We start from the raw sequence: 12,638 nt of genomic DNA, 5'->3' as shown, positions 1-12,638 counted from the left end.
CCCCCCCCCCAACCTGTAAGATCAAAATTTTAGCGGAAAGTAAACAGAAATTCGTTTATACAGAGAAATTTGTTTATAAGGACAAATTAGTTTTAACAATTAAGCTCACACATGCCATGACATACAACACCAAAGCAAATCCCAATCAGTAGGAACACAAATACATAGTGTGTGAACGGCAAAAAGGAGAAAGTATGAAATCAACAACCAAATAAATTCAAATCAAAACCTACAATCCAAAAGCAGAACAATGATGAAAGCAACTTGCATGGATCGAAGGAAGAGAGATTTGTCAGCGAGAAAGAACCTTCGGAAAACTCAGGGAAGCACGACAAAGAGAATCATCTGGACTACACCATAGATTTATCCTAAACGAGAATAGACTCCAAACTGATAAGCAGTATTTAAATAGTTATGAAAAAAATTTGATGAGACAGATATTATGATTCTAATCCTAGCAAAAAAATGTCATTGTACTTGAAACAAATAAAGGTAAAATTCCCACAGAAACATCAAAGCATAAAAGTTCTCACAAGAGTTAACCATAATGAAGTAATTGAGCCAACATAGTGAACGAAAGGGTAGTCTTAAAGTTGAGCAATAATCCATTCATTTTAATAAACTCATACACAAATCACTATCACTACACTACAGCAGGAAGACAGATCAACTTCACTAGACACAAAGATTGAACATTTACTTCAGAAACATGCGATTAAATATATCTAAAATTACTATAGAAGAATGAAATTAGCTAAAGAAGACAGATTTAGAGATGTAATTAACTAGCATATACCATCAGGGAAATTAAAATTAGTGGTAGCAAGGCAAAAATAATCAAGAAGATTGGATCACAAATCTTGCATTTTACTCAATATTAGATCCACATTTACAACATAAAGAATTTCCAATGAAAGAGAAACTGGCAGAAACTTTATGGGAATGAGAGATTGAAACAGACTCAAATTATACCAAATAAGAGATAAAAATCAAAACTCTAAACAAATATTTGATTATGAGGGAACATGATGCAAAGAAAACATCAAAACGAAAAAGAAAAAAAAAATTCCAATCGGGCAGCAACCAATAGTGAGATCAAAGAGGTCCAAATCTTCAACATTTCAAGCAAAAATCCACACGAGAAGACATTTTCAAACTTGGAAGCATAACAACTAGCGATTAGCAACATAAGATATACATATGTTTAACCTATATCAATAACTCTTAAAAGGAAGAAGAGACACATCTAATAAAGAAACAGAACTCTTAAACAAATTTCTACAAATCTGTAAATCGAAATATTGAAGCGAGAAGGGATTTACCTCTTTTTACCGAAATAGCAACTTAAAGAAGAAGACTTCTCAGGACCAGAAAATGAGCCCCGGCAATGAACCAACGGCCCCCATTTGTTGATGAAGAATCCATGGTCCAAATTCCTCTTTAACAATGAAGTGAAGGACGATCTTGAATTGGGAATTTGAAATTCAATTTTGAATTGGGAAAGGGTGGAATTGGGAATTTGAATATTGATGTTGTCTGTTATATTGTTTGTGACCATTGTTAATGTCTTGAGTGAATGTTAAAAGACAAGTAATGGGCTGGGCTTGCTTGAGATTGTTGGGCTGATGAATGAGATGGACTAAGTTGGGCTGAAAAGTGGGTTAAGGATAGAGTTAAATTGTGTAAAAGTCAATATATATATATATATTATATATATTACTAAAAGCATGAACAAAATAATTAAAAGTTGAATTACGGCTTTATCCCTTTTATAAATTAAATTGTTATAAAATATTTAAATATTTGATTGTATAAATTTAATTAAATATTAATGACTTTTAGACTTCCTAAGATTAATTTCTAATTCAATATCTAATTTATTAATATTTATCATCTATAATCTAGATGTATATAATAATTATAATTTTTTTTAAAAAAAAATCTTTACCTAAATTTCTTTACTTTTCCTCTTCTTATAACTTTTCCCTTAACCCCTCTCATGAATAATATAATTAATGTGGATAAAGTATTATCCTTTATGATAAATAACGAAATTTAATAATTTAAAGGGTGCAAATCTACAAAATGGAGAAACATATTAATAATGTCCTCTTGATTATTATTAAAGAATGACTACCTTCACAAATTTAAATTTATTGATGCTTAATTACATGATAAGAACTTTAGTTGTTCTTTCTACATGGTTTGCTAACTTTATTTTTTTTCTTCATATTCTTCATTTATTTATTATTATTTTCTAATTACTTATTCAACTTTTATACTCTTAATATTCATAACTCTCATCTTTTCATATTCAAAACCTCCAAATATTTAAATTAAAATTTTAAGAAATCTTTTGATATTCCTCCTATTCTATTTATATAAATTCAACTTCTTTATCTCATGAAACCCCTACCAAGATTATTAGGTTATTATTTTTATTCTATAGTAAAAGTAGATGATGAAGACTCTTGAATTTTAATAGGATGTGAAAGGAGTCGATAAGAACTCAGAGAGTTATGTACTAATTTTGTACTTATTTTTTCATCAATATATACATTAGTCTTATAAGAATAATGTTTATAATGTATTTTTTTTAAATCTGCTTCTTTTTGTAGTGTTGACATGATTTCTGAACACACACACACACACACACACACACACACACACAACACACACACACACACACACACACACTCTATATGTTTTCTAATTTATTAAATTATTGGTTATCAATTTATTTAGAGTTTTCTGATTTATTAAATTATTGGTTATCAATTTATTTAGAGTAAATTTTTTCATTAATATTTTTTTTATGAACACTGTATAATTTAACTCCCTCCTAAAATATAATTTAGAATTTACTACAGCCGTATAAACAAAAAGAAAATTTCCATGAAATTATTTTTCGCAGCATAAACAAAAAGAAAATTTTCATGAAATTATTTTTCTTTCTTTACATGTTTTTAAAGATAACATACGAAATAGATTATACAAAATCAACTATATTTAAAATACTCATAGATAGTGAACAACAAGTTGAAAAATATAAGTTATTGGGTTCAATGATAATAATATTTGACTCAAAATATTTAAACAAAAAAAATTATTCATAGATCTAATGAGGTCCGCGCGAAGCACGGATATGTTAACTAGTTTTTATTAATTTGGAAAAACTATTAAAATACACGTCTTATGTTTCCCCTATTTCTAATGTTTCATTCTATTTATAAAAACCTATAAAATCTCTTATTTCTGTAATGTATCCAAGCTACATATTAATGTATCGGAGTCAGTATTTAATATATCTAAGTTATATATTATGCATCCGAGCTAGTCTTTAATATATCTAAACTACATGTTAATGTTTCCGAGCCAGTATGTAATGTATACGAGCTACATATAATATGTACATTAGCTACATATTATGTATTCAAACTAGTTTTTAATATATCTGAGCTATATATTAATGTATCCGAGACAATATTTACTGTATTCGAGCTACATACTAATGTATTTGAGCTAATTATTGATTTCAGTATTTTTAATTTTTAAGGGATTATTATAACAAGAAACTTATCATGGATAATTTTAATTTCATATGAAAAGTATATGATTCCTATAATTTACATTTTTTCTGATGATATGATTTTCGGTCACTCTTTTTTTAAAATGTTAACAAGATATAGCCTCCCCGTGATTCATATATTTTCTTGGCATTTAAAGGTTACTCAATATGAATTAGACAATATTCTTTTACAAGTATTCTTTTCACTATTATAGTGGAAAGTTGTTAGAAAAATAAAATATTTTGTTACATCATTTTAGTTTTCTATATATTAGTTAAATTGTGAATCAGTAACCGTCCAATTTTGTGTATGGAGCGAAAACAACAATATAGGACAATTTTGTGTATGGAGCGAAAACAAACAAAATAATCATCTAGACATCTTTAAATTTATGTGTCCCATCAGCATCAGGTGTCCATTAGATACAATAGAGACAAGCTCGAGTGTTCAATTGCCAGTTATGACTAAGTTGAGGTATCTAGATATGCACTCTCAAAGTTGAAATACATACGATTCAGCAGAGGATATGGACCTCAATAGTTTTTGCATGTCCTGCTGAATATTCTTGGTGGAATTCCAAGCAGATTCTGAACAGTAGGGTATTACATCAATTAGCAAATGAGTGTCATTATATTTGAAAAATCTTGAGGGATTGAATCAATATACAAGCAACCTTCAAGAAATAGATGTTCAAGGGGCGAAAATTGATCAGAACTGGCTGTCCAATGCCGAATTTCAGAAAATTTCAGTAGCAAGAACTTCAACTGAGGGAACTCTTCCTCAACTATCCACTCCTCTTCTATGCAGGAATCATCTATTAGTTCAAAGGTCTCGAGTTTGGGCAATTTACCAACAATGCTCAAGTCGTTCCATGGGATGAAGAAATGTCCACTAAAAATTAATTTCTTAAGGTTTTGTGGAAAAGCATCCGGAGGAGATAGGAGCAAAGGTGGAACAGGATGTCCACAATGTCGCGCTTCTCTCTAAAACCTCAGAGGACCTGAAGATGTTACGCTTTCTAGAAAGAAAGAAGCAAGTGTATAACTAATACGAAATTGCAGTTCCTCAAGCTGATCTAAGTATCGAAAATCATACAGGTCCTTGTGACTACAAAAGTCTTGTTGGACACCACATATTTGCAACTTCTTTAACTTGGGAAATAGTCTTAAGTCAGAACTAGTACAATGCCAAGGATTCCAACCAGACAGACATTCCAAATTTTTCAAAACCAAAGTACTTTTCTCTGTAGGCTCATGATTCCAGTCCAAACGCAGCTGCCTCAATTGCGACATTTATCAACATTTCTGATGGTAATATGAGAGGACATTTCACAGCCCGGTCATGCGAAATTATAAAAGTAGCAGATAACATTGGTTAGATATTGATGGAGGAATGTCTATTGATGAGGAGACCTCTTCTTCTTGTAGCTCTTCTCTCTGAAACCTCCAGAGAACCTGAAGGTGTTATGCTTTCTAGAAAGCAAGAAGCAAGTGTATAACTAAGACGAAATGATGAGGAGACCTCTTCTTATCTAACTAAGATAGGAAATGGAGTCAAAGCTAGGTACCTCAAGTGAATTAAATCAAGTATCAAACAGGGGAAAGTATTAATGTTCATCTTACTAAAGTAAGATCGAGTACTCTTACTAGCTTGAAAGGAAATTTTGGCATGAACCAGTGAGCTAGAAAACATATAACAGAGCGGAACTCATTAATAGGGTACATATCCTATATTTTCTCAACAATATGCTTGAACATGACATATTGGATACTGATCCGAACTCGATTCATAGAGGAAAAATGCATGGATTCCACATTTGAAATTTGATCATTCTTTTCCCTGAGAATATTCACAAAATTTATGTTTCAGGCTTCCCTCAAGCAGAGCTCACGGGTAACATCATGCATTCCACAATTCTCGATTTTTCCATAAAAACTCTAATCGTTGATGGAAATTAAATTTCTATTTACAAGTTCCTTTAGGCATGTTTCTGCCACCTCTTGTGTGATAATTAACACATGACACATGTGTAACGCACGGCTCTAGAGAGTAGTATTAGAATAGTCACAAAGCAGAAAGATTTGAGGTCACTATCAGATCTAAAAATGTTCTATTACCTATTAATGTAAACAAAAGAAAAGACCAAAGGTCCCTCTTTCTCTATCCCTTTTTTTCAACATTCTATCTGCACGGTGCTTCTACTGCTCTCCCACAACCCCGTTTTCAAAAATTAGGAAGCTCCCATTTCGCCCACGTAACTCCATTTGAGCAATGGTTTCAGCAATTACCTCTAATTATTCATAAATTATTTGTTAATCTCATCATAATGATTACCTCTGATCACTCATAATGACATGATCGTGTAATTATTATTCATGTTTTAAGTCATAGAACGTTAACAATTGATAAGAACAAAAACTTTAGAGACAATGACATATAAAAAACTCTTCATACGAAAAGACATGGAAATCCAGAAGTGTTCCTCTATCTTGACCAGTTTTCCGAGGCATTGAAAATCCAAACCGGTTGAGGCTCCTCAATGTAGTAGAAGTTATCTCAAGGACCAAATACTCTCTACAAGATTTAACGCAAAACTCATGTAATAACTCTCATTGGTATGTTCTCGTTCACGAATTTCATCTATATCTACTATTCTCCATTCTTTCAATCCAATGTCATATAAGAACATAGCTGAAAATCCCACAAGTTGAAACTGATAGAATCGCTCACTTAGTATCACGGTAAATAAAGGGCTAAAAGATTGTGTTTAATAATAACTCTCATTTGGAACTGAAAAACATGTAAACATATATTGCCATCGTCTCAAAAATTAGAACTATCCATAGGTGCAACTTGTCCCTTTGTTTCTACTATTCTTGGTGAGTATTCTAAAAATTAAAACTCCACATTCTTACCTCATCGGGGAACAAAATGTATCGAATTAACTTCTCATCTCCAACACTGAATGGGTCTAAGTAACCTCGTTCTGATACATTTAAACAATAAATAACTCCATTGATACATACACAATTGTTTCTCTTAGAGGCAGGGTAAAATTCTGGAACATTTACCTCCCTCCATGATTTTTCCATTCCTATAGTGAAAATCCAGTTACTCAATTTAAACGTATGAATTTCCACGTTTGTCACCCAACATTTTGACCTTGGTGGACAAAGTTAGCTAGTGTCTATTGCTAGTGGGAGGTGGCAGACATTCGGAATTAGTCCAGGTGCGTGAAAACTGGCCCAGACACCATAGTTATCAAATTAAAATAATTATGATTTTGAAAACATGGCTCATTCAAGTACTTGAGGGGACAATTAGTAACACAAGCTAAGTGATCTTGGCATAAATTGTATATGACATCTTTTTGTCACTTAAAGCTATGTAACTCACAAGGAATTGACCTACACAACTTTTTTTTAATGTGATTCAATGAATAAGGGGCCCGTTGTCAGAGCCAAAAGATTTTGTAACACACCTAAAACGCATTAGAAACTTAGCAGGAAGTCGTTTTAGAATTTCAAAGACGAGCTCGGATGGAACTGCCGGAATGCAAGAATTACTAATGGAAAGAATAATCTTCTATTTCTCCATATATATTTTGTTGTGGTCAGACGATCATAATATGTTTTTATGTGAAAAGAGTGGTATTAAGTTAGACAAGGTTTAACCAAATCTTGTTTACTACTTGAAAGTTGTAAGCCCTTATAATGCATGTATCGTGCGAATAGTATATAATAAAAGAGTAGTGGGAGATATGCATGCATTGGAGCCCTTTATTCGATTATAATCAATGTTTCCATTTCATATTTTCTACCATTAAGAGTTGATCAAACTATTCCTTCCATTCATATTATATGTCTTTTGAAAAAAATTCATAATCCTTTAAAAAAAACATTTAATAATGTAGAAATAAAACTAGGAGTAGAAACCAAATTAAGATTTTGGTATTTGACATTTATTTAATCCCATATCTAATTAGAATTTTTTTGCCTAATTATATTAGAACAAGTTTTCTAGTTCTATTATCGATATGGTGCTCTATTTCATTTTTTTAAAAAAAAAACAGTAAAAAAATAAGGGTATTTAAGCAATTGATTAAAATATTCTACCTCTTCTCTCTGATTTCTTTGAAGTGTTTTATTTTCTTATTGATGCTCGATTATTTTGGATTCACATCGCTCCCTACCAAGGAGTTTTTCATCTTCCGAGCTTGAATATGAGATCTCTAGTTAAGGGACAAACAATGTCAATCACTGCGCAATATCCTTTGGTAGCATATCTATATTATTTTTTACAATAGTATATGCATACTAATAGTTTTGAAATAAAATGAGAACAATTTGAAATATTTTTTTCTTTCGTGTGAGCTTCTTCACATCGTCAATCTCAAGTTCGAATAGATAGAGAATTATTGATGGTCAATCGGAAATAACCTTTTTTATACTTAAAAAAGGAGTAAAGCGTCTAAATATTACTTTCTGCATATTGATTTATCAGATTATGTTGAATTTCTTATTGTTATTATTGATGTATTCAAGCTAGACATGCCAAACAAGGTTGCTTCCTGATAGCTTTCTTTTGGAGAAAAAAATAGTACTATTAAGGAAAACATACAAAATAATAATTTATTATTATTATTATTATGATTAGTATTATTATCATTATTACTGCTCTATATTATTTTACATAACTCAAAAAAGTCAGTAGGGTCATCTGACCACCTACCACGCATTCATAGTAGTCAAAATACAGTAATTATTAACGACGAGTAAACAAATTCTCAAGAAGACTATTAAAACTCATGATTTCGGATAAATTATAAATATTTATATAATTATAGATTATTTTATCAAGGTTTTAAGTAAAATTTAAATTAAATTTGTTTTTAATTATAAAAAAACTCTCATTTCTTTTTTAAATATGTTAAAAATGAACATCACGATTATTGGGTGTACAAAAACCGATTTCATCAATATCGAATAGAAAAATGCTATTGATTCTTCGATGTCGGATTATTGGGTTCACGATTTTTAAATATTTTTGAAAACTTTGTTATTGAACTACCGGTTTAATTTTTAATTGTTAAATTTTGGTTAACTTATGATTCAACTGATCATGATGATCAATAAGATCGTATTAAAATTACATTTTTTAATCTATAATCATATAAAAGAGGTATCATGGATTTTCTAAATCTTATTTGTGAGCAAGGTATCATGGATTATAATTTTGTCATTTCAGTTGATAAATAATAACATGGATGGGCTTTTTCTCAAATGGAAATAACATAGCTGCGATGAGTCTTTTCTCATAAATAATGTTTTTCAATTAATAAATATCATATACCATTAATCTTAGTATACACCCTCTCCGGACCACCATCGCCAGGGGTGTCAAAATGAACCCAAACATAGGTAACCCGCCTAGAATTTTAAGGATTGCGCTCAAGATAATTTGAATTGGGTTCAATCTCAACACATTCAAGCTTAACCCATTTGAAGAGAATTCTCAATTGAGCCCAATTCAATCTCCAATTTCAACTCATTTTAAAATTTTGTATTAAGATATGTTCTTATATTGAAAATATAAATTATTATTTATTTAACATCTTTTAGGATTTATTTATCAATTTGTTACTTTCTTAACAAAAAATTCTTGAGTGAAAATTCAAATTGTGATTATAAAAGTTAAATATCAATATGTTAAATTATTGAAATTAATGGGGTCAAATTGGACGGGTCAAGACCCAACTCATTTTTTAACCCTTTTGAGTCCAACTCATTTGAGCCCAAAGTAGACTTGAATGGGTCAAGACCCAACTCAATTTCTATTCAACCCATTATAATATTTTCAATTTAAATTCAATCCGCCCATTGACACCCCTAACCACCGCCGTCAATCAATGCCTTTAGTGGCAGTGGCAGACTATTTGATGCCACGTCCGCCATATCAACTATCTCCTCCACTAATCCTTTGCCTTATCATCACGGCCTTTCTGTCCGTAACTGTAGAATGAGAAGCTTGGCGGTCAACCCCAACAACTATATTCAATAAGACACTGGAAATTTTCGGGACATGTGTCAACAATTTACCGGAAATCAAACTGGCCCGGTTCAATCACAAGGGCCCATTCAGTTTTTCGGGCCCAGGAATATTAATTTTGTGAATTTTAGTGCATACAATATACAGTTTCAGAAGTAAGTACAACCAAATCAGCAGCAATTACAAATTGGTGATACGTTATTTCTATATCTATATCAATAATACATTACCATGACAATAAACAAGGATGCAACTGCAAATAATTTTACACATACTACCAAGAACCGTGATGGGAATGGATTGATAAGGATTCATCCACTTTAAAATAGAGCTCGAGTCTTTAAAATTCTAACAAGGTACCTGACACGAATTCAAATCTATTCTTTGTTTTGTTTTATTGTAACCTTCATTTCTTTTGGGTAGTGAAACTTTTTTTTTTGTTCTTTTTACTTCTTTATTGCATTTCTTACACATATATAGTTTTGGGCCCTATAGTTTGTGTGATTTTAATGGAAAGCCTACCTATTTAGACATACTTTACTGTCATATATACATATTTTACGTGTACTTTAAAAATATTATGTAGAATACTAGTTTTTAATAAATATACAATATATTTTTAAAAGTAAAATCAGATACATAATTCCTCTAAAATGGTAGTGAATAATTATCTTAAAATTATATCTCATTCATTAATGGGACATTAATAATTCAAATTAATTTCTCTCTTTTCAATTAAGTCGTTTCCTCCCCAATCTCAAAACGGATTTGTATCTTATTCCCACTACCACACCTATTTTACCATTACCCCGTCTTCCTTAACTTGTTTTCCTCCTAATTCACAAAACAAGTTTTGTATGTCATTCACACTCCCCCACGTATCTCTCCAATACCCTTTCTTCCTTAACCATTTCAATACACCTTTTGCATGTACTAGATTCCATCTCTACAAAATCAGCATTAGTTAAAGTGACAAAGTTTGATTTTGTTTAGTTATTTCTATTGTATATTTAGTTTTGAACAGTAAATATTCGAGATAATCTCTAGATATTTTTGTCATGCATATGTAGTACATCATTTTCAGGGAAAACCGTTTAACAAAATATATACAAAATTCATTACTCTTAAACATGAGGTCATTTAGTTGTCCGTGATACATTAAAATTATGGCACATTTATTTTCATGCATATAGTCAACATTATTATATTAGATATACAGATACACATGATTAAAACTTCATTACTTTTAAATGATCGTTACTTAAAATAATGCGGCACAAATTATTACTCTGAAATACATATTATTAGTCCGAGATACAATACATGTATCTGACTCAAAACACAATTCCACCATGAATGCTACATTCAAAATTGTGAGCTTTTGTTGTTATGCATATTGGATACAACCCGCAATTTGTTTGACGTCTTTTCAATTTCATAAAAAAAATTCATGTCCATATCATTTCGAATTTCCATTCTAGTTAGATTGACTCCCATCATGTATCTCATTCTTATTTTTTTAGCACAATCGATTCCTAATTTTTTTGATAGACCATCCACTAAATCATTGTAGTTTGCATTATCTCTCAAAAGTATTACATCAATTCTATAATTTTCATATTCAATTTCGGAGACCCTAAACCGAAATGTCTCAACAATATTGTGATATTCGTCATTTGCTAAAGAGATCTCGAAAATTTTAAGATTAAAAAGAATGATTTGCTGAAGAAATGAAGTTCAACTTTTCACATTAATAATTTTGATGATATTAGTTGATATTATTATGGATCCACTAAATACGCCATGGTTGTTAATTTTCCATAACTTACTCATGTAATTAATTCAAATTGATTAAAACACTCATCTCATCCTTTAAAACACGTATCCCGTGATAAAGTCATGTATCATACGCTTTACTACCCATGTATCTTATGAACAAAAAATGGTATAAGGAGTAATATTGAAAACTAACGAGATTCCCAGTAATTAAGATCTAAAGTAGTGGGGTTTATGTAGTTTACCCAATCTTTATTGTATTTTCCCTTTCCTTTATGCTTATTATAAAAAAAATGGAAAATGAACGTAAAAAATCTTTGACTATTGAAAAGGTGTAAGTATATCCATCATTCACCTGACTAAAAATGCCCTATAATCTACTTTTTTGGTCCAATTCTACCTTAAATATAACAACTTTTTAGACCAAACTTGATATTCCGAAGCTAACCATGCTAACAAAATTCTTATGCGAGTACGTTTACTAAGAAAGTTGACCAAGGTTAAATTTAGACCAAAACTTGAAAGCTAAAACACCTAATAGCACAAACTCACAAAATTCTTGAGAGTCGAGCCGACTATGTCACTCATCTTAAGTGGTCCTTTTGGAGATGATGAAACCATCAAAATTGGATTTTGAGGTCTTCAACCTGAACTTTTGATTGAAATAAACTGTTCAAGGTTCAAAAGCTTCCAAAACACAGAAATTTGCATAAAACAAAATGAACAATGATGTGACCGAACTACCAGTCCTAATAAGTCATTAGTGACTTGGGTCTCTTTAGGAACACTCTAAATGATGAACATAAGATATTAGCACATAAATGACCTGGATGGTCATTACATTATTGTTGTTAATGAGTTGAAAATGCTAAAATCTATCATAAAAAGAAAAAAAAAATAAGTTATTACCAATTACGTGCGCATAGAGATTTATTTATAGTTAATAGAAATTAATTTCTTGCAATGTGAATTAAACTAAGAGTTCTTTGCTCACCGATTTTTATTTCGAATTTAGTACTGCAGTGACGTTATTGAAGAGAAACTATTTAACATTTTATAAACTGAAATTTATAAAATGGTAGATTTGCAACTTTTTAAAAAAATTGAAATAGACCAATTTTATTGTCATTCATTTTATTTTACATAGAGAAATTGAGTAGTAAGATCAAATCTTATATTTTTATATGAAGAACAAATTTAAAAAGTTCACATTGATTATGGACCGTTAACCGCCTCGAAGACCCC

General features: G+C 30.6%; 1 protein-coding gene across 5 annotated transcripts in view; it reads right to left on the bottom strand.

Annotated features, from left to right (window-relative positions):
• The window catches only part of LOC107029618, a 43,250-nt gene that overhangs the window by 20,177 nt on the left and 10,435 nt on the right, over positions 1 to 12,638 (bottom strand). For 2 of the 5 annotated variants that reach the window (XR_003574507.1, XM_027911861.1), the window contains exon 3: positions 1,323 to 1,649. Coding sequence is in view for 3 of the 5 variants with exons in the window: in XM_027911861.1 (XP_027767662.1) it covers positions 1,323 to 1,558 (236 nt within the window). In the remaining 2 variants the exon portion in view is untranslated. The other 3 variants (XM_015231052.2, XM_027911862.1, XR_003574508.1) reach the window with 2 other exon arrangements.

This window comes from Solanum pennellii, chromosome 9 (genome assembly GCF_001406875.1).
Source record: "Solanum pennellii chromosome 9, SPENNV200".
Classification (NCBI taxonomy): domain Eukaryota; kingdom Viridiplantae; phylum Streptophyta; class Magnoliopsida; order Solanales; family Solanaceae; genus Solanum; species Solanum pennellii.
Note: the sequence above shows the minus strand (reverse complement) of the source record. Positions and strands in the feature narration are given on the sequence as shown.